The 24,487-nt window shown below is 39.0% G+C and overlaps 1 protein-coding gene across 1 annotated transcript in view; it reads right to left on the bottom strand.

Moving 5' to 3' along the window:
- Positions 1 to 24,487, bottom strand: part of LOC149166852 (Flavodoxin family protein) — a 451,658-nt gene that overhangs the window by 9,657 nt on the left and 417,514 nt on the right. The window contains exon 11 of the mRNA XM_089432790.1: positions 19,468 to 19,587. Coding sequence (XP_089288916.1) covers positions 19,468 to 19,587 — 120 coding nt within the window. The remainder of the gene's footprint in view (positions 1 to 19,467; positions 19,588 to 24,487) is intronic.

The raw sequence follows: 24,487 nt of genomic DNA on the forward strand, positions 1-24,487 counted from the left end.
CTCATAATTTAAAACTCAGACTAGTCTTCGAACTAGTCACCTATCAAACCAAGTTGCAACTCAAACTGGGATCCAACTGGATTCAATGAACTATTTAAAAAAATTACACAAAATAATTATTTTTTAATGATTATTTTTAAAGATTCGAAACCAAGATTACAAACCATTAGAGACAAATTATGCAGAGTTTGCTTATCTACATGCCATGCAAGAGTGAATATATCAAAATGGCACCAAGCACAATACATACTAGCAACAAAATACATAATCAATGAGGCTCTAAATGGCCTTTGAAGTCCAAAAACCATGCTACAAGCTATTGGGCCACTGGCTTACTACAAATCATTGATCGACATGATCACTAATCAAATTCCTCAACACGACTAGAAATGGGATTATCAACAAAAGCTACAAAAACATCATCTGGCTTAAAGTTTTCAGACTCCTTAGGGACATTTGCCCCAAACTAGCTCCAATTATCTTGAAGATGCCAAACCAACTCCAAGCTTGTTGTTGCTAGACTACTGCTGAAAAACTTAGTGTTGTTGCATAACTTAGGAAGTTTACATATTCTCACAAAAGCTCACAATGAGAGGTGTGAGGCAAACAGAGTGGGAGGGTTCTCTTTATAGCAAAGTGTGAGGGTTTAGGGATGGAATTTTCCACATTTTATTTTTATAAAAGCTTGCCTATAAACCTATTTCAAGTCTATACATGTGGGGTCTATGTGGCTTGACTTGCCTAGTTGGTTTTGTTGCACTCATTTTGTCACAAGTCCAGGGACGTAGTATACAATTTTTTTCAAAGATCAGAATCATTAGCGAGCCACATGATATATCATTGTAAACCCAATTTTTGCAAATTGTAATGTAAATGATGCTAGTATGACCATTTAATTATGTAACAACACCTAGGTAAGCCTTTGAATTTGGCATCGAATTTCATCCTAGGGGGTTTTTTCACCTCACCGCATTATGTGTGTTTCTAAACACGGATAATGGATAGAGTTTTTCCTCCATCTTAAACCCCTCTTAGGTGAGTTCTAGTGTTATATCGAGTCTTTGTAAAAGTGGTTTGGGAATAATTTAAACTATTTGGCTAAATTATTTTATTATAAATCACTTGGTCTATTAGATTATATTGTGTAACAAAATTGGGTAATTATTTTGAGGTCTATTTGTAAAGGTGTATTCCCCCTTTGAGGGTTGAATTTGTAATATTTGATGTAAAAAATATTTTAGTACATGGTCCCTCATACTTAGACACTATGGCTAAAATATTTGAGGGTGGAAAAAATAATTAATCCCCTCCTGTGTCAAACAATTAATTTTTATGGCTAAACTAAAATTAAATCCTAAGCCAAAAAATTAATTAATTTAGAGTCGAAAAATAATTTTAGAGAAATTAATTTTCTCCAAGTGGAAAATGCCCAAGAATATCATGGGTCAAAAATAAGTTAATTTTTGGAGGTCCCCCACCAAGGCAAAAATGGATTTAAAAAATAAAATTAAGCCCTTGGACCTTGGTGGTTAAGTCAAAATCAAAATTTTGAGGAAATTAATCCAAAAAATTAATTCTTAGATTAATAAAATTGGGTTTTATGAGAAATTCGAAATTTCCTCAAAATAAATATTTTCGATGGTGAAGATTAAAAGATCAAGTAAAGGGTGAAACTCTTTGCTGAAAATTCTTAATCTTAACTAGGTGTGTTACATGGATTCATAGTCATGCTAGAATCATTTTTACAATGGCCATACAAAGCTGCAAAATTTGTCTTTAAATGACTTGACAGAATACTAAAAGATAATGATGATCTTTGGCTTGCTTGACTGCTCGAGCATGATGGAGTGCTCTGAAAAAAATGTATGCTGCTATAGGGGGGTTGACATGAAGTGGTGAACAAGGTTCAAGGAAAAATTAACATGGTATCAAAACCTAGAACTCTGAAAACTGATCTTTGAACCACGTAGGAAGTCTAGTTCGTACAAGAATCGTTAGGGCCAAGTTCGGCCACAATCATACGAGGAAAAAATAAATTTTTATTGTAGGTGATGAGATCATACAACGACCAGAAAAGAAAAAAGGTGTTGTACAATACAGGGTTGAGTTAAAGTTTTTTTTTTTCAAAATTAAAATAAAATATTAAAAAAAAAGGACTGTAAGAGTGGACGATCGGTTTGTCTTGCACCCAACCGCTGCAGGCACTAGAGGCAACTGCGATCACAGGCCATTTATAGCTAGCAAAACTAGTAGATACATAGGAAGTCCGAGGTTGCTCAGGTTTAAGGAGGTGCCAACAAAGAAAGTAGTTGATACCCGACAACAGAGGAGGGTTGAAGCTCGGGGTGCACAAAACCATGGGCTACCTTTGGGACAAGTGTTCTAGCATGAGTGAAACTACTTGATTAGAGTAGACTATGGGATGACTTCACTATTAGAATTCCATGAACCCCATGCCTAGTCTATGCCTTAGCTAGCAAACATAAACACACTAGCAGTGCCTAACTTTAAACAATTTTGCACATCGGAAATTACATCAACAATCAGATCAATGATAATACACAATGTTTTATACCCAAACTTGTTTCTTACAATTCCACTAATAAGAAAACTCACACGACTCTTGTACCAAGGATAATGTTCCTTTATCCCAATGCAATGCCTAATACAAAAGTTCAAATCCCTTTGACCACAAAACCTAGGGTTGAGGCTTTGTCCTCTAAGCCTTTTTTGCCCTAATTACAAGGCTTACAACGCTCAAATTACACAACTGTAACAAAAACTAATTTGCTTATCTAGGTTGTTTTCACCTTGTTGTAGAAGACCGCCTTTTCTATCCACAATACCCTTCCTATAGCCTTGGCTTTCTCCCTTAGGTCCTTGGCTTACTCCTTTAGCCCTCTGTTGTTAGCTTTTGTAGCATCGGTTGTGTTCTAGGCACGTAAGTTGGTGGAGAGGCTAGAATACATGTATTCTGCAAAACCAAGGAATCGTTTATCAAAATTCCACCTAGAGACGACTTAATTTAAATAATTAATCTTTTTTTTAATGGTGCTTAAGTCTAAACTTACGAAAACTGATTAATTAAAGGGTATTAATTAAGTCATGGTGAGAATCTTCTAGAAGAAGACATGGATCGAGTTCTAGTTAATCTTAGCCATCGATTATGTTTTAATCTTAGCCGTTGATGTCTTAATGAGAGATTATAAGAAGATATTCGATGGGGGTTGGAGAACACACTTGGAGCCACTAGGAATTTGATATTGCTGGGAAATCGAACTCCAGAGTAGAAACTGCGAGTCGTCGGAGGTGATTCAGTAGTTTCGAAGCAGTGAGAGAGGGGCAGGGATAGTAAGGCCGGAAGGAAGTTTTTCCAGTCCAGTGAGTGTATAGCAGAGAGACAACGTACTTCACAGAAAGGCTGACGTAGTGCAAAGAGGCAGTGCAGAGCTTTAGAGGGAGATTTGTATTTGCCGAGGAAAAATTGAGTTTCAGAGTGGGAGCCCAAAGAGCTAGAAGATCGAGTTTCCAAAGTAGCAGCTGATCAACAAAGCGAGAGAGAAGCTAGTCCCAACAAGCTGATGCAAATCTGCATAGGCTGACACAGAGGCAACAAGGGACAACTCATCTTGAGCTAAGGTCAATGTTGGATCACCAGTGGAAGTGAGATTTTTCTCACTAGACGTTTGTTAGTTATTTTCTTTGTATGGAAAGCTAGATTTGAGCTTCCATAGATTTGTACTCATATTTACTATTGCATAATAATCAAACCCTCAGCTGCTCCACCAGTTTTCCCAAGTTGGGTTTTAGCGGGAACATTGGTCCAAAAATAATGGTGTTTATTGTGCGTGTGCACTGTGCATCTATTCTTCCAGTGTTTTTATTTCTCCCACAATATTGTATTTGTGAAGGCTACAGTGTATATGTTTCGATATTTGTCGTAGGAAACTGCAAGTAATTTGTTTGATTAATTTAACAAATAGAAGAAACATTATCAGTTGCTGCAGTAGGATTCGGGATCACCGAATTTTCAAATCTGCCAATCCTCAACTACACCCACCCTTCTTCCTTTCAGCCTCATCCCTCTTACTGCCCCTGTTTCTTGCCCTAACAATCCTTCAGTAGGCATTTTATAGGCCTTCAATAGTAGCATGAGTTCATCCTTATACTCTCGATCAACGACAGACCAACATTGTATCTTCTCAAAATCACACCCAACATTTCATCCTCTGCCTGTGCGTTCAGACATCCACAAATGTAGCCCGAAATCTCCTCACTAAGCAGTCAACTTGTAGGGAATAGATTAGCGATTAATCATTGCCAATGTGCAACGATACACCAATGTTCGATCTAGAACTTGTGGGATGAGAAGTGAACTCCACTAGCAAGAGCTTTGACCTCTGATAAACCATGCAACCATGAATTCAGCCTGTGTATGTTGGGAAGCAATACGTCCTCCCTCTTGTGTGCTTGGGCAACCACACATAATCCCCTCAAAATCTCCCACGGTTTAGATAACACGCCAACAATAGCAATAACTCCTCCAAGGGCGATTTGGAACTCTCAACAATTAGAATGATCACACCATGTTGTCATGCCAAGATGTGGGGGTCAAACCCAGGACGTGAGACTTGGGAGAGCTAAGCCCTCTTTCCCTATTCGATTCCTTTAGATCCTTAAGAATATGACCTGCAAACACGGGGATTTTCGAACAATACACTTTTCTTTCTCAGACCTGCAAGAGATAAAAGGAATAGCCACAAAATATATATACAAATAGACTATAGATCATTGAGGTTATAGAAAAAATACATTCACATATATTTACAAAGTTTTCCATAGCGTTAACTTTTTAAATAGCATGTGTTTCAATTAATGCTCAATAAAATTTTAAAGAAAAAAAAGGAAATTTAATGTAATCCTCGCCCTTTTTTTATTAATGGTATAATGAAAACCTAAACCTGACACGGGGATTCGGGATTCGTAGGATACGGGGATTCGAGTGTCGGATTCAGACACGTTGACCCCCCAGAACAGGACACGTAGGATTCGTTATATATATATATATATATATATATATATATATATATATATATATATATATTAAAAATTAGATATTTCTTACACAAATTCTCATTAATTATACAAATTCATTGATTTCAAACATAGATCTTCATCTAGATGTTAGTTTCACTGTTTACAAAGTAAGTTAGTAACATTATAGCATGCATAGTACATACAAAATTCAAATACATGTCATTGTCACATAAATCATAAATGATAAATCAATGAATCATAAATTCTAAATTCATAAATGATAAATGATAATACATATTCAATTCATCAATGATCCAATAGGAGAAAGAAAATATAGTAAGATAAAGACACTGACAGATGTAGTTTTCTCATTAAGTCATCAAATCAAAATGTGTTACATAGGTAGTGCAATGCCAATGGCAAATAGAAATAGAAAATATAAAACAACTACAGATATACAAGCCTCAAGGCAGTAGGTAGCCCATGACTCATGAGTCATTAATCGTCATAGTCATCATCAAAACTAGCATCAATGTCCTCATCATCATGGTCACCACTGCTCTCCTATGCATCCTCCTCCTCCCTTGTATCCATAGTCGCCTCTACATCTACTGGTGTGGAGGATGACCCCTCTACAATATCACCATCATCAAATCTAACAGGCTCTAGCACTGGATCATTGAGATCCATGTTGGCCAATGCCAACTCAACACTACTGTCCAGACCCATATCATTAGGAAAGACATCCCACATCTTTGTCTTTCCCTTCAACCACTCTTCCCTTTGCCTGTAAATAAGACTAAGGTTGGTGTGCACATACAACATTGTCTCTGCCCTGGACTGCTCAAGCCTGCTCTTCTTCACACTATTCAAATTCCCATATGTGCTTCAATTCCTCTCACAACAAGAGGATGAAGTCACCTGAGAGAGGAGCTTCATGGCTAACTGCTGAAGAGGAGGGCTTGTTGCCCCATGATTTTCCCACCAAGAATAGGGCTTCTTAGCCCCCCTGTCTCTGATCACATCATATCCTGCAAAGCAACCAGTGCTAGTGGAAAACTCTGCAAAGGCATCCTCCACCTCATCAAGAAGTGCTCTATCCTGAAAAACCTGCCTGAATGCATCTTTCCTCCCTTGTGAGATTTCACCATCCATGTGAGAAGGGAATTTGCGGGAAGGTCCACCATTCAGCCACTCATGGCTGTAGTATTTTGGGTTCAATGAGTGAACCAAACAATGTAAAGGTGTGCAATTCTTGTCCCATCTGCGAACAAGAATATTCTGTATAGTACCGCAGAAGGCCTTTGGTGATGTCTCATACTCGGGGCACTCACTCTGTAGAATAATGCTCCTCACAGACTCAATCATGGAATCCCATCCCTCATAAACCTCTCCTAGGATGGGTTTGTCTGTATCTGCAAATCGAAGCAAAGAAATGATAGGGTCCATGATCTGAATAATTAGATCTACTCTCTCCCACCAAGCATCATCTAGCACTATGTCCTTCACTATTTTAGAGGCTACTTGATCTGTCTTTCTCCAAAAAGACCAAAACTCAGAAATAACCATGGCCCCAAGAGCGGTCTTGACCTCCCTCAACCTCTTCAACATGATGAATGAAGAGGCAAACCATGTATCAACAATCTTCGACAATGATAGATTGTTGTACTCCTTGTAGATAGTGATGGAATTTGTATGATTTTGCACAAAGTTACGAATATTTTGTGCATCCTCAATAATGTTACCAATCCAAAGCACATCAGAAGCAATGGATTTCAGTGCTAAGTTCAATGAATGGTGTCCAAAATACTCGTGGATATTTAGCTTCCACAATCATGCCAGAAGCCTTGCAAACAGGTGCATTATCTGTAATGATTTGCACACAAGAATCAACATCTACATCTTCAATAACTTTAATAAATAACTCACCCATAAATTGTGCATCCTTGTATTCTCCAAGTGTATCCACTGCTTTCAAGAAAATTGGACCATTCAAGGAAGACACCATGAAGTTGATGAGTGGGTGTCGTGCTAGATCTGTCCATCCATCAGAAACAATGCTAACCCCAGATGTTGGCCATGATGCTTTAATAGGCTCAAGCATTTTTGCACCTCTTTTTTTGCCTTCATCAATAATGTGGTTCTAAGCTTCTCTAAACCAAGAGGCACATACCATGATGGAGACCCGCGAGTTAGAGCTCGACACATCTCAATAAATAGAGGTGAGCGTGCAACATTAAAGGATATGAAGTTTTGATAGAAAAAGAAGGCAATGGTGAGATCAAGCTCTTCCTGTTTCTCTTTTTGAAAAATCTTGTCCACTGGACCAAGTGAAATTGCCTTTCCTTTTGCTGCTTGTCCCCCAATAGAACTCTCAAATGGAAATTTGCTGGTGCCTTTCCTCAAAAATGGAAGGGGGTCATCATTCTTGGTTTTTCTTGATTTTGCAGCCACATTTGCCATACCAACAATGAACTCATTTTCCATTTCTTTCCTCTTTTGTAAAGGAACAACTTTACAAGCTCCAACTCCACAACCTGGTAAAGCCAACAAATGGCCTTTCACACGCTAATATGCAATGTTCCACCAAGACTTCGGGATGGGGAGACGCACAAGGAGGACATGTGGGAGTACCCTCAAATTTAGAGAAATTTAGGGGGGACAGGGGGACGGGGGTGTATATATTTTTTTTCCTTTTTAATATATATATATATATATATATATATATATATATAATGAAAGCATAAATACAATAATACATACATATTTGAATTAAATAATGAAATGCATTGATCCATACTCATCACCCTTACTAATACATACATGATTCATCCATAGACCATGAGATTCAATAATGAAATACTCTGATCCATATTCATTATTCATTATTCACCATTCTAGAATCTACATTGATTTAAAAATTAAATTCATCATTCTAGATTCTAAATTGATTTAAAATGAAAATGCATCATTCATCATTCTAGAATCTAATTAGTACTAAGAAAAATAGGCTATAATAGATACTGAAATCTGAAGTCTGGAATAGTAAATTGATATAGCTAAAACTCAAAAACAGTGGAGTGATGAGTCTAAAAGTCACGCTAAAGTACACAAAGGGCTTAGTGCTCTTGATTAAATACTAATTCCATACCCTTGTACATGACAAAATGCAATGGAAACATTGCAATCCATCGAATCCTAAATTCTTGAAAAACTGTTAAGTCTGCTGAATTTTGAGTGAGATCTAAAATTCTACTTTCTCCATATGAAATCCAATGAGGTTGGAACCACTCTCAAACATCCTAAGTCATTTCATGGTAATGTTAAAAATTTAAGTAAAATGATGAAAATGAATGATAAAGGAGACACATAGCCCATTTTCCACACTGAGGAAACGTCCCCCCTTGCGTCTCCTCGCATCTCCCCAAATGGGGGACGTGGGGAAACATTTCCCCAGATGTCCCCCCGTCCCAAGTGAGTGGGGTGCGAGGGGTGCGCGCACCCGACCCTGGGGAACGCGTCCCCATGGAACACTGGTAATATGTGCTTATGAAAGTATTGTAGCAAAAGTTGCATCTCCAATGCACATTGCCTCCTCCCTTCCCCTTGGTGCTTGGCTCATCCTCTCTTGTGACATATTTCCGTAAGGGATACTTCTTAATATTGTCTTTAGGAGGAAGTCTTCCCTCAACATTACTTGCAGCAGACTCTGATGATATTGGGGGAGGAGGGGCATCTCCAATGGCGACATTCTTCCCCTTCCTTTGCCCCCTACCTGCTGCCCTTGATTGAGCCATGAACACTGTTAAAAAAAACAAAACATGCACAAATTTGTAAAAGAAATGCATATACAAACTGCTGTAATAGAAATGCAAAAAATAGAGATGAAATGCACTTACCCAGTGCTTGAATCTCCTTTCCGAATGCTCCAAACCCTTAGCTCCTTGCTCCAAACTTCTAACAGCAAACCCACAACTCACTGTTTGCAAAAGGAATGAGCGGAAATTGTATATAAAAAAAGGAATGCGCTGTTTTAAAGCCCACAGGATTCACTTTCATGAGATTCGAATCCCAAATTCGGGACACGATGTGTCCTAACGGGACACGACGGGGATTCGATCATGTCCCGTTTTTGGGATTCGGATTCCCTCGAATCGTGTCCGACTCGTAGGATTCAGACACTTCAGCAAAAATGGACGAATCCGGTTTCATAGATGAAAACTATAAAAATAAAAAATAAAAAATGTCAAATTTATTTACAAAAGGATTTATTTACATATATATACCAAAATGCTCTAAGAAGAATATAAATTCATTACAAGCTCTTTGATGAAAATAAATAGATAAAATAAAAGATTTTTCTCAAGCTTAGATCTAGAAACCCCTACAATAAAAATATCATTGGATGTCTTTTAAAGTAAATAGAGCGAGTTCTTCCACTTCAATGTTCAAGAGTGGGATGGTTTATTAGTCGAAAACATCCCCTTACACTTGAGATTTCTCAATATTTTCTACACAATTTAAAATAATTTCATTAGATCCACATGAGATAAGAAAAATACAATGGAAGGCATTTCTAGCAGTTCAACCAAAAACGACTAGCGATGTTTGATTTTAAAGCATTCTTTAGATCCAATCACTAGCGCAAGATAGCTATACACTAATGATTTTATAAAGCATATAGATATAACAAATATAAGCACAAGTAGAAATTAAAAGCTCAACAAACAATATTACCATGTCCATGGAAGGAAAACACCACGGTAGTAAACCCAAAGACTTTTTGCTTTATTACCAAAATAGAGACCTTCAAGAGTTGATAGCCAGAGTACAAAGATTCAAAGATCAAAGATGTTACAATGAGGAGCCTCATGCTCAATTTATAAAAAAAATAGAGAGATCTAGATCCCCCTCCAAGTGGAAAATAATTAGGTCCAAGAAGTTGCACAATTTTGACTTGATCCAAGAAAATAACAACTAGTTGCTGCTTGATCTTGATGAATAAATTCGAATTCCATAATAATTCCCTTTTTTCTTGGTCCAAAAAATATTATTTTGCCCTTTTTTCCTCAACAAAATAATTTTTGACTTAATCACCTTGGTCTATAAGCTCAATTTTTGTTAAAAAATAGACTTTTTCCTTGATGAAGGACCTTAACAATTTGATTTCATTTGGACCCATGAAATTTCTTCAACCAACTAGACCCAGACAAATTAATTTCTTGAAAAAATAATTCTTTTTCGGCCCCAAAGAATTTCTTGTGGTTTTTTCTACCTTGGAATTGGGTTTTTCAATTTAATTCTTCCTTGGGAATCACCACCTTCTCAAAAAATTCGTTTTTTCACTTTGAGAGAATTTTATTTTCTCTCAATTTTAATTTTTTGACCATTTTTTGGCTAATTTTTTGTCATTTTTTGCCAGAAAACCAAAAAAATAATAATTTGAGGGGACAGACATAATTTCAACCCCCAAAAGGTGTCTAGACACTAAGTTGAGGTGTATAGGTTCTAACTATGAGTACTCTACCCCCTTCAACTTTTACAAACTTTTGATTTTATAATTTACATCCAAATTATTAAATTTCCTAACTAGCTGGAAATTTAAATTAAAAGTAGACACTTAGACTCAACCAAATTCTGCAAAACTCAAGACATGATCTAGTATGATGAAAATACATAGACTCAATATGTTAAGACTCACTTAAGACATCACCAGCAAGCCCCGCCCTAGCTTTGGGGGTATATCTGGGAGAAAACCTCTATCGATTATCCGTGTTTACAAACACACAATTCGGGGAGGTTAAAAAACTCCCTAGGATGAAACTCGGTGATAAAAATTCCTAAGCTTACCTAGGCGTGTCACATGGCTTCATAGTCATACTAGAATCATTTTTACAATGGCCCACTGGACTGCAGAATTTGAAGTTACAACTTTGATAAACAGATGAATGATGATGATGAATTCTGGATATCTGACTGCTCGAACATGATGGAATTCCTTTGAAAAATGTGTACTTCTATAGGCTAGTTGATACAAAGTGGTCAACAAGTCCTAAGATCAAGTAGCAGATGTTGATTTGTGGTAGCATTGGATGTGCTCTAGCCATGAAAATTGGTGGAGAGGCTAAAGCACATGAGATCTCCAAGACCCAGAAATGGTTTGGGGAAATTCCACCCGGTTAGAGAGATATTAAAATAATTAATATTTTTAATGGGGTTCCTAAGTCTAAACTTAGGAAAATTAAAATATTAATGGGTATTAATATAAAAATGGGTGAGAATGTTCTAAATGACATGGATCAAGCCAAATCTAATCTTAGCTATTGATTAGAGACTTAATCTCGGCCGTTGAAGACTCAACAGGAAAAGTATAAGAGGAGGCTTGAGGGTCAGTTGGAGATACACCAAGATTGATCAGTCAGTTCGATTTTCTGGAGCGGGGTTTGCTGAAAAAATTCGAACAAGTGATCTGAGTTGCAGCGAGGGGTAGTGAGTACATAGCAGAGAGGTAGAGATAGTGCTAGAGGGCCAGAGTAGTGATTGAGGAGGCTATGCAGAGGCAGTAGGAGCCACACAAAGGCAGCTAGAGACTGCGTAGATGTTGAGGGGCTTGCGTGGGTGACACAGAAGGCCAGAAAGTTGATGCAGAGAGGCAGAAGGCTGACGCAGAGGGTTCCAGAGCTACACAGACGCTAGCAGGGCTGACGCAAAGCCTTGGAGAAGCGTCAGAAGGATTTTTTGTGGGGCAAACTAGTGCTGAGAAGTTGAATATCTGCTTCCGAGAAGAGGTATTACTGTCGTGTATAAATCTCTGTTGGGTGAGCCAGTTTGGCACCCTAGTTGTACTCAAGAAATCTGCATAATAATAAAACCCTCAACACTGCTGCATTGGTTTTCCCGCATTGGGTTTTTCTAGGGACAATTGTCCAAAAATAACGGTGTCCCTTGTGTGTTTGTCTAGTATTTTAGTTGTTGATCTGTATATGAGTTAAGGCTACATTTGTGTTTATTTTTAGTATTTATATAAATAAATAACTTGTTAAGGAATAAATAAGTGGGTGAAATAAACCAGATAATGCAGTAGGGATTTCTAATGGGTAACATTTAGAAATTTCAATATGGTATCAGAGCATTGTAGATCGCAAGAGAAGTGAAGGCACCAACAATATCGGAAATTTGCAGTAGTAGTAGCTGTCTCGAGAGGCACAACTGCTCGTAAGCAGAAGGTAGCAGAGAGGGAGTGATGCAGAGGGCCTGCGTCATCATTTCGAGCCAGAGAGAGGGCCAACATAGAGGCAGAGAGGCAGAAGAGGCTCACGAAGAGCCACGTCATCCTACTCAGTCAGGTAGGCTTGAAGCAGTTGGCCAGAGGAGTGATTCAGCCTTTGCCTGGATTACGCAGAGCTGGAAGGCTCCGTTTCTTCAGTTGTCGGGGCTTAGGGTGTTGTGGGCAGATTGTGGATTGGGAAGTTGTTGGGGTGATGTGTCTGTCGGAGCAGAACAATACCTAATGGGACAGAACCAAGGTAGAGAGAGTCGTTGCCTTGACGGATTTCTAGCCAAGAAATCCAAATATGAGTTGCAATTGCAAGGAGGATCGTAGAAGAGCAGATCAACAGTTGGCAGGAAGATTTCCAACGGGGAAATCAGGACTTAGAGAGAGATTTCTAGGAGGGAACTCGAATCTCAAAGGGAGTCCAGAAGAAGGAGCGGAGATGGCAGTGAACAGACTGAGGGATCAAGACAGGTTGGATGGGGCTTCCAACTTTGTCATTTGGAAGGCCAGGATCCTGTCAGTGCTGGATAGACATCGCATCAAGGGCTTTGCCTTGAGAACCGTGGCTATCCCAGTCGACCCAGTTGATAATGAGAAGTATGAGGATTGAATGGCGAAGGCGAAGTGCATAATCCTTGACAGGGTCAAGGATCATGTCGTACCACATATTGCCGAGAAGAACATGACAAAGGAGATGTGGGATACTTTGACGACATTGTATTAGGGAACTTCGTGCAGTGGAAGATGCTATTGGAGAATCAACTGTGGTCATATTAGATGCAGAAGGGGGAGCAGATAGATCTATACCTCCTCAAATTGCAGGAGATTCGAGACCAACTTACTTCCATAGGGGCCACGCTGGATCAGGAGTTCATGGTGAGGACCACCCTGAATGCAGTCTCCGAGGATTGGGAGACATTTGTCCAAAGCATTTTGGGTAGAGCTAATCTTCCAGGATGGGAAGAGATGTGGGCAACTCTTTGCCAAGAAGAGATCAGACGGTTGACCAAGGCGAGGAGTAGCAGCAAAGGGGGTCGAATCAAGAAAGAAGAGGAGGAGGATGCGACTCTGGCATCTGCGGGACAACAGGGGAAGAGGAAGAAGAAGGACATCTCCAAGGTGAAGTGCTTCCATTGTGGGGAGCTGGGTCATTATGTAGCCCAGTGTCACAGGAAGAAGAATAAGGGAGAAGCTTTTGACTCCAAGGCAGCTCCGGCTAAGGCGGAGAAAGAAGTCGAGACTGATGACGACTGTGCCATGAGTGCTCATGCACCTCTAGAGAAGAGGTGGGGTGACATTGAGCTGTAGTCAGGAGGACTACAGAAGATGAGGGGCAGGATCCTTGAGGTACCCAAACTCTTGGATCATATCCGGCTATAAGAGCCCCTAATGACAGTAGCAGAATGACGGATGTCGGTAGAAGCAGGATGCATTGGAGTGACAAGACAGTGCTAGAATGCAGAGGTCTGTAGTAGCGTAGTGGGAGTTGCAGCAGTGCGAGAGGCACAAAGGTGGTTGCAGCAGTGTGAGAGGCACAAAGGTGGTTGCAAAAGTGCGAGAGGCACAAAGGTGTTTGTAGCAATGCAGAGGCAGCAGGAGGAGCACAAGATGGAAGTAGAGGTAGCTTCAGCATCAAGAGGCTTCTGGACTGACAAGGATATCTGTATTTGGGTAGATCAGTTACTTACATCTCGGTAACTGAGTTACAGTGCAGCAATTAGCAGTGGCAGTGCTATGGGCAGCATGATGTAGCATGTTGAGAGGGAGTTGCAGTACAAATGTAGCAGTGGCAGTGGCAGAGCCATGGGCAACAGTACAAGAAGCAACAGTGCAGTGGATGTTGGGCAGCAGGCCCAACATCAACACAGGTACCGGTGCTGGAGGATCAATGTGATGTTCAGTGGTGGAGCATTACTAGAGCACATTCCTCGCTAAGAGGGAGTGTTGATTTGTGGTAGCATCGGATGTGCTCTAACCATAAAAATTGGTGGAGAGGCTAAAGCACATGAGATCTCCAAGACCTAGAAATGGTTTGGGAAAATTCCACCCGGTTAGAGACATATTAAAATAATTAATATTTTTAATGGGGTTCCTAAGTCTAAACTTAGGAAAATTAAAATATTAATGGGTATTAATATAAAATTGGGTGAGAATGTTCTAAATGACATCGATCAAGCCAAATCTAGTCTTAGCCATTGATTAGAGACTTAATCTCGGTCATTGAAGACTCAACAGGAAAAGTATAAGAGGAGGCTTGAGGGTCAAATGGAGATACATCAAGATTGATCAGTGAGTTTGATTTTCTAGAGCGGGGATTGCTGAGAAAATTCGAACAAGTGATCTGAGTTGCGGCGAGGTGTTGATTAGTGGTTGTCATTGATGTCAACCCAAGCAACACCAAGGTCTACCCAAATCTTGTAAGGGCATTTTGACTTGACAACTCATTTTATTTTGTGTCAAAGATATTCTCGATGGATTCTACTCGTCGAGATGTTTCCGTTGATATATGGCACGCCTCCCAGTTCTGCATGGTTTGAGTGTTATTTGCGTTTGAGGTTAGTAACCCCAGTTAGTGGGCTAAAACCCTATGGGGTTGTGGCATGGCACTCATAATTGGTTGTGGTCATTGAATAGTCAATAATTAATAATATTTTTTTGCTCCTAAAATCCCTCCAACGTTCACTTGTTGAGGACCCTCTCAACTCAAGACATTCATATAAATAATGACCCCCATATCCTCCTCTTGTAGGGATTTTGTGGCTTCAAACAGGTCATCGTGGCATTTTCGCATTAACCTTTTTTCTACGAAGCTTCAGAAGCTGAAATTAAAATCCATTTGAGCCGAAATCTTGATGAACATCGTGATCGAATTTCAGATCTTGGTTCGCTATATTTTTGAAGATATGATCTGAGGAAGTTAGGGTTTCTGCAGGGTCCCGAATTCCATGTCAAACAGGTGACGTTGGGCAAATTGTCATAACTTTCTCTCTAAGCATTGGATTTAAATTTCGTAAATAATCACAGAAAGAGGATAGACTATAGTTTGTTGAGTAGCATTTTCAGGGCCGAAGATCGCAACAGTGACATGTGGCACTTCGTACAAGTTCGGTCTACTGAACTAAGCTATAATCAGGCCATCGTGGGAGATTGGGCATAACTCTTTCTTGAAGAATCCAATCTTGATCAGACCTGTGGGGTTGCAAAGAGGACTCAGAGGGCTACCACAGGATGAAATTTCAGACCCTGGAGATATGAAATGACATACATACAACAGATTCAATATTGAGCTCCTAGAAGGCAAGAAAAAGCATGCATTCAAGGATCACTGCAGTAAGGACCACACATCAACAGTCAAGGGTAAGTCTCCTATAACAAGGTATGTATGATTAAGTGTTAAAATTTGAGTTTTGAGTATCATCTTTTACATATGTTTTTGCAAGACAACATAAGTATATACAGGGTCTCGGTTATATCTCCATGTCTCTATATGTCACAGTTAGTTTTGATACCACATTTCAGATGTCCTATTCTTGATACTACACATTTGATGCCACACCAAGTCTGCTAAATCTATATGATGTTGTAAGTTCATGTTACTTGTCTTGTCATAGTTGATAGAATGGTCTCTGTTGTTGTACTTAGAACTTGGTTCATCACAAGTCTAGGGCCTGTCATCAATTTCTATTGTATATATCTTTAGGTCAGTTTTGGATATAGTCTTGCATAGAGTCCAGGCCTATATCAAGAGTGGGAGTCTTTGTCTACTGCTGCAACAAGTCAATAACAAAAGTGACAAGAACGTTTCAGGTACGCATTGTAATTTTAATTTGTATTTATTCTTATTATGCACTTACATGTTTTTTGCAGGCAAAGGTAAGTTGAAGGGTATTTTGTTCTTCCTTTTGAGATTGGGTTTCGCTGGGAAAATTTGCATGCAGGTAGAAGAAAATTCAAGGACAACATCAAGCGAGCATTCAAGAGCTAAAGTATCAAATCAAATGAAGCATTGGAGCGGGACATCCTTTAAAGACATGACAGTCATCCGTATATTGTGAAGAAGTGTCAAGGCCAAGAGTCATCATTGTAAAGTTGTAAAAGAGTCATTTGTAAAGGTGTCATCCTTGGAAGAGTCATTATTGTAAAAGAATCAATCTGCCTACAGTCGAAAAGGCATTGCTGGGAGGTATAGGAGTCTTTGTTGGGATGATGTCATGGTTGGGTTGCAGGTCATAGTGTGATTGGGTGTTTAGTCAAAATCATTGTAAATCATATTCTATCGTGGATCATTGTCCTTGGTATAGGAATCCACACTCTTGTCTCATTTCAGTCATTATAGGGTGGCAGGGAGGTTTTAGGCAGGTGCATGAAGTCACCAACAGGTTGGAGCCTGTGAACACTTCAGGGTGGTAGGTTGGTCTAGGGTGTTGGGGCATCCATTCAGTTTATTACTGAAGAAACCAGGCCGTTGGGGATTCCTTCCTGTGGGAACTAGAGAAGAACGCTTTTCTAGAATTCTAGGAAGTTGTTGCTTTCGTTTCAGTTGGCTCTGAAGATTAAAGAATTTATTAGAAAAGCGTTCGGTGGTTTTTGGCTCGGAGGGGGTTTTCCACCTAAAATTTTTGTGCCTCCTATGTTATTTTATTTACTGTTATTACTGCATAAACATTAATAATAATTGAAGATTAACTAATGCTCTGAAAAGATTTAAAAGTGCTAATTGCTAAGGAACACTGATTCACCCCCCCTTCTCAGTATTTTCCAATATGAGGGGCAGTGAGTACATAGCAGAGAGGCAGAGATAGTGCTAGAGGGCCAACGCAGTGATTGAGGAGGCTACACAAAGGCAACTATAGACTGCGCAGAGGCTGAGAGGCCTGCGTGAGTGACGCAAAAGGCCAGAGAGCTGACGCAAAGAGGCAGAAGGTTGATGCAGAGGGTTCCAAAGCTACGCAGAGGCTAGCAGGGCTGACGCAAAGCCTTGGAGAAGCGTTGTAGGGAATTTTTGTGGGGTAGACTAGTGCTGAGAAGCTAAATATCTGCTTCTGAAGCTGAATATCTGCTTCTAAGAAGTGGTATTACTACTGTGTAGAAATCTCTGTTGGGTGAGCTAGTTTGGCACCCTAGTTGTACTCAAGAAATCTGCATAATAATAAAACCCTCAGAACTGTTGCACCGGTTTTCTCGCATTGCGTTTTTCCGGGGACGATTCTCCAAAAATAATGGTGTCTCTTGTGTGTTTGTCTGGTATTTCAGTTGTTGATCTGTATATGAGTTAAGGCTACATTTGTGTTTATTTTCAGTATTTATATGAATAAATAACTTGTTAAGGAATAAACAAATAGGTGAAATAAACTAGATAATGCAGTAGGGATTTCTAATGGGTAACATTTAGAAATTTCAACAGCAGACATCTTCACCAAGGCACTCAATAGAGAGAAGTTTGAAAAATTTCAATAGATATTAGGGGTTATGCAAAATGAAATCATCATTAAGAGGGGTGTTAGATTTGTAATGATGATTTCATAATATTAACAATAAAGTTGTGAAAAAATAAATAACTTATGTTATGGATGTAGTTATTAATTAGGTGAATAGTTATTAACTAGGTGTTCGTTGACTAAGGAGAATAACAAAATCTCCTATATATATATATAATAAATTTCTCTTTCATTGATATTCTTGTGTCTCATATCTCCATTGTTTAACATTTGAGGGGTCACTTGGGTGATGTTTTACCTTGAATACATGACATAACACTCACTTAAATCAGGTATGATGATGTGGAGGTGACATAAACACATCTTTTGAAGAATTATGAGCCCACTTGGAGGAGCCATCCACTTGTAAGTGCTTTATTTGACTTTTGGAGAGGTCATTCCACTCTCTTGCGCTAGATGTTGAACAGAAAGTGGACAAGGATCATTGCTTACCACACTTTAAAGGCCTCTCGAATGCATTTCAAGGACAACGTTGTACCTGTTACACCTCACTTCAGCAAGGGTAAAAATGTACCTTTTCATTTTGGGTAGCACCATTGTAAGCCAAAAGAATGCACGTCAAAAACCTTGTAAACCATGTGGAGGCCCTGTATTATGGTATCCTAGGCTTATTATGGTTGCCCATGGGTGGTCCCTTTGGGCTAAGTCTCTAGTCCTTTTGTCTTGTATAGGATTGGGGGACTTTGGATTGACCTTGTTGGGACTCATGGTTTAGAGGAGCCGTCAGTTTATAAGGGTAACCACACATTGTAGGGCCAGTCCAGCCAATGTCTTGTGTGCACCTATGTCATTCCCACATGTAAAGGTGACAGAATCCAAAAATCTTGAGAGAAGCCATCATTATAAATTATAAGCAAAAACCTACATTTCTTATACTATATGGTAAGACAGCGCAAGGCACTAGAATAGTCATATCATTCCATAACTATATGATGAAAGGGTGGAGTCAAATATGAGCAATTTTCTTGTGTTCAAGTAATAGCTGTGACAATGTGGGGCTGAACATTGGAGAGACTCTGAGAAGTTTGGCAGGTCATATAGCTTTCCCCATGGGTGTAATGCCACACATTGCAGAAACAATTCTATACATAGTCATTACATAACCTTAGTTGCTTCGGTAACTGCTATAACAATCTCTTTTTTCTTTTACATCATGTTTCAGATTTGGAGAACAAGTCCAAAACATCCTCCAGCTGTGAGTTCTATAGCAGTGTCCGCGTCAAATTAAAAATACAATATTCAAATTTTTTCCATGGATTAATGAAACAAAAAGATTATAAGATATTAAAACATTATACAAACAAGATTGTGAGATGCTGTCTTTATAATAATTACATCAATTTTGCGTCTTTATAGTACATTTCAGTTGAACAAATGAGAATATAAATTTTCGTTTTCTGGATGGAGCATGTTTTACACGGAAAAGAAGTTGAAAATAAAATACCAGTAAATGATTCAAAAGTACCCATCATTTCACTCTTCATTACTAAGTTTTGGAACTGTTCTGTCCACAGGTTATAGACTACTGTGCATCTATGACACCCCTGACTTTTACAGTGTTTCTGCTGATTTCCTATGCATCTTTGAGCACGCCAAACATTTTAAGTTGCCATGCTTTTGAAAATAGAATTTTTAGTAAGGATCAGAAAGGAATACCTCAATAACGGTGCGTCTTTCTTTTTTATTGTACTGATAAAGATCATCTCTTCCCTCTGGTGATGCAAAATACTGTAGTCGCTCTTTTTCGTGTTCAGCAGTGACAAAGTGGCTCATTACCTGGAAGTGAGTTAGACACAGGAATTCAGTTCATAGACAGCATTGGTCGCCAAATATGTCTAGAGCTTATAAATAGCTGCAGTGTCAGCCATATCAGCATCATGCATATATATTATATAGAGATACATTGCACATCAACAAATGGACAAATCATGGGCTTCAGCAAATACAGAAAACATATGAGGAATTATTTATTCAGAATTTTATGACAAGCAAAAAGTTTGATAGAATATGCTGCCAATAGAGAGATCCAACAGCTTTCTAAGAGGTCAAGGAATGCATGATAAAATGGTCATGGGAAGTCTCCCCTTTACCAAAGAAAGGCCAGTCAAATGAAAAAGACAATTCATTTTACAAAATGACAGATTGGAAAAGAATAAAATGTCAAAAGCGAAAATCTTCTGTAAAGTTTTTAGGAATTCGGTTATTCATAGCCATCAAATCAGAAACATACGAAGAGAATCAGATAGATACCAATCTCCTCACAATGGAAGAAGACCCTGTCAATGAATGGGTTATATTTGAAGATTTGAACATAGTATTCTTAATAGAAAAGATCATTTTTCTGTGGTAATAAAAAAATTTATATTATCTTCATGTATAGAATAGTACATATTCATAAGTAGACTTGATATGAACATGACTCAGGCCCAATTTCTAAGCCATTCATCCCTCAAACATACATCAGACACTTTCTATAACATATTCTGATTTTCAGAAGTTTTATAAATCCAAGAGTGACCATCATAAAATTTTGCTCTCTGAAATGATTAACCAGCAAAAGCAACTATTCAAAAGCTGAGAGATAATTTATTCCAATGGTACAAAATTGCCCTCCTATGTTCTCCATTTGGTCTCCCTTCAATGTCTCCCAGCCTGATCACTGAGAGCATTAGCTTTTGCTGATAACTTCTTATCATGATTAGTAAGTCCTAAGCGATTTTCTTTGGTATCTCACAGCACAATGCACAATGCATCACTTGAGCTCCAATTGGAGCATTTGCACAATTATTTGCAAGTCAGTCTACATCTTTATCAGTGTTCTGTTTAACATGGATACATTTGAAAATGGTAGAGTTCCTAATAGCCTTGTTACACCATATATTAAATATTTAGACCCAAGGACCAGTTCATGGCACTTTGCAAGATGAGACCCAAGGAACTTCTATGTAGTAATTGCAGATCTGGGGAACACTTTGTTATTGCACATGTTATTTTGTGCTACTTGTTACCCATGTGTATAGAGGGGTAACCCTCGGAGAAAAATTTCTCCTAAGATGCAGATTTCCAGCCAATAGCCTCATATGATCCTCAGATAGCAGACCCTCAGATGCCTCTCACCCACACATCGTTCAGCTCGTCCACTAGATCAGGTTGCTCACCAAATGAAGATGGGTCAATGACCATGAGGTACATTAGCCATTATTTCATAGGAAGTGCTCACATTTAATGTCCTAGGCGATCTAAGTAGGGATCACAAGTTGAAATTAGATAATGGATCACGATGCTTGGAAGTTGTACTCGTTGCCTTATTTCACCATGTGGGTTATCCTTTGTTCCTAATCAAAAGTACCAATTGGGGTTTGTCTTTAACTGTATAGGAGGGGCATGAATAGGAGGCACTGATAAAAGCAGTGTGTTCACATCCCTCCATACTTAACACTTATCATTTGTCCTTGATCTGTTGTCCTTCCTTTTGTTTAATTGATGTTGGTCACTGGTGTTGGTTCCCTGTTTACCTCATCCTATGAGAAGAGGGGTTTGGAAAATGCCCAGAGGTTGATATAGCAGAAAAAAGGAAGTATGATAAAAGCATATGGCAAAATGTTAAAATGCAAAATAATGGCAAGGGATGAATGTTAAAAGCCAATTTAACTTGAGCTCTACCCCTTCATGTGAAGCCATCACCCTAGTCCTAAGTTGCATGAAACGCCGAAATGTCAAGAATTTTCCCAAACAGGTATGACTTGAAACACAATCCCCGAAAAATGGAAATGTTAGCCAAAACATCAAACACACACACACAATTTTTTTACAAATGAGTTAATAACACATAATCTTGCAAGAAATGAAAGAATGAGACACATAAATGACATTTTATAAGGAAAACCAAGTCTATATTAACTCTCACAGATGATTACATGATGCAAAAATCCAAAATTAGCCTTTATAGATGAGGCTTTACATCGAAGGTTCCAAAATCAGCCTTTATACATGAGGCTATATGTGCTAAAACTGAAATAAAACATGAGCTAAAGAAAATTATTGGCTAAATTAACATATCATTAATCATAAAAATCCTCATCCTCATCAACAAAAATAGATCAAAATGTTTTTTCAGCAGAAGAGGCAACTTTACTAGTACCTGCACTTGTAGTTCCACTTGCATCACCAGTGACACTAATATCAAAAGTAGGAAGAGAGAGCTCTAAGTCTAGACATTTTGCTTCCACATCCTAATCTTGATGAGGTCCACTTGTATATTCTTCACCCCTATGATCCCAACTTCTTGTGCTTCACAAAGTGAATGAAACTACAAGTGCTCCAATCACCTTCTGCTGATGAAGAGCATGCTGCTTGTGATAGACTATGAGTGGCAAGACTTTGCAAATAAACACCATTTTCCCCATGACAAGTCCACCACTTAACCGGGTTCATTGTCCTCCTCTCATCCAAAGTGGATATGTCTGCAAAATCCTCTAATCTAGCAGCAAAACAGCCAATTTCCTCCCTCACATCAGTTTGTAAAGAAGCTGGAAACAACCTCTAAAAGGTTTTCTTTACTCCATTGGCCACCTCCTTGTCCTTATGTGGGGCCTTCCTTTTCCCATTGCCTTAAGCAATGAATTCTTCATCATAAAATTTTGGATATGGAGCATGTGCCAAAGTGTGCAATGGAGTGTTGAAGCCATTCCACCTCATAACAATGATGGACCTCAATTGCTCAGAAAAATCAAAATCCAGAAAAGCAAGAGTGTGAACCTCTTGTGTAATAATTTCCATGGTTTTCTCAACCATGGTATCCATGCCATCATAAACCTCTCCCAAGAAAGGTTTCTCTGTCTCTGCATCTCAGAGAAGATAAAATGGAGGTAATATGACCTAGAGTAGGAAATCAACCTTGCTCCGCCAATCTTCATCAATCAACACCCTCCTCACCATACTTCAATTCTTTGAATCTGCCTGTCTCCACTTAGCGCAAGTTGAACCCACCACCATACTCATTAATGTAGTTTTAACCAATGTTGCAAGTTCATTCCCCCACCCGAATCTAGAGGCGGAACCGTGTCTCATATGGATCCGCCACCAATCCTCCGACATAATCGCAGATCCAAAAATTGGATCTGCGGCTTCGCCAATTTTCAATGATTCTTGGAAAATCGGATCCATGGGGGCCCAATTCGCGGTTCCAGTTACCTGATCTGTGGAGGTTCGGATGCAGATGTACCGCAAATTCGAGAGAAGGCATACGGTTCACACAGTTTCACGAAGCTTATTTTGTTCTTTTGTTGTCGGAATTTTTATGCAAGGAACTATGCTTTCCGAATACTCCCAAGGTGCCCCTTGATGCTTCCTAGATGCTCCCTAATGGTAATGTTAAATTCTTAAAGTCAAAGGATGAAAATGAAATAATTTTCATCCTTTTACTTAAAGTTTTAACATTACCATGAAATGATTCAAGATGTTTGAGAGTGGTTCCAACCTCATCAGACTTCATATGGAGAAAATTGAATTTCATATCCCATTCAAAATTCAGCAAACTTAACAGTTTTCAGGATTTCAAGATCAATGGGAATGCGACATTTCATTAGATTATATCATTTATTGTTTAAGTTTCTAAGTCTACCAGTTAGAAACCCTCCATGCACTTTATCTGATTTATTCCTACCTACTTGTTATGTTACTTAACAAGTTATTTACAACGTAAATACTGAAAATAAACACTAGTGCATGCTCAACATATTACAAATCAACAATGAAGCAAACAAAAACAATCACACCAAATGACACCGTTATTTTTGGACCAATGTCCCTGGAAAAACCCAATGTGGGAAAATCGGTGCAGCTATCTGAGGGTTTTCTTATTAAGCAATATTAGAGTACAATTTGGGTGCCAAAACCAACCTAACCAACAAAGAATTTCCTTCGCAGTAATACCTCTGAGTTTGAGACAAATTTCCTGGCTGAAACCCCAGATAATCCTTCCAGCAGCTCCTCAGCTCCAATTTGCCCCAGAAACCCCAACATCGGCCTTTTTGGACTGCATCAGCCCCTCTCTGCCCAGCGTTGGCCCTGTGTCACCCTGAATGGGTCTGCATCAACCTTAGGAGGCCCTGTGTTAGCCTTCTGGCCCTCTACGTCAGCAACGCTAGCCTCTCTGAGGCTCTGCGCAGCTCCCGGCTGCCTCTGCGTGGCCCTGTGTGAGCTCTGCCTGCTACTGCGTCACTCTCCCCTGCTATTGCGCTGCTCTCTCGACACCATCTCTACCTCTCTATCTCTCTGTACTCAATGCCCCTTAGCTGCAACTTCGATCACTGATTCTATCTCTCTTAGCAAACCTCGCTCTAGAGAATAGAATGACTGATCACTCTGGTGTACTCTCCAAGTGACCCTCAAGCCCCCTCTTATACTTTTCTTGTTGACATATCAATGGCCGAGATTAAGTCCCTAATCAACAGCTAAGATTAGATCTGGCTTGATCCATGTCTTTTGGACCATTCTAACACAGTTTCATATTAATACACATTAATATTTTATTTTCCCTAAGTTTAGACTGAGGGTCTCCATTAAAAATATTAATTATTTTAATATCTCCTGAACTGTTTAGAATCTGCCCAAACCCTTTCTGGGTATTGGAGATCTTATGTGCCCCAACCTCTCCAAATTTCGTGGCTAGATC

This window comes from Pinus tabuliformis, chromosome 5_1, assembly GCF_031772625.1.
Source record: "Pinus tabuliformis cultivar Carrire ecotype Pingquan chromosome 5_1, CPIR1, whole genome shotgun sequence".
Lineage (NCBI taxonomy): Eukaryota > Viridiplantae > Streptophyta > Pinopsida > Pinales > Pinaceae > Pinus > Pinus tabuliformis.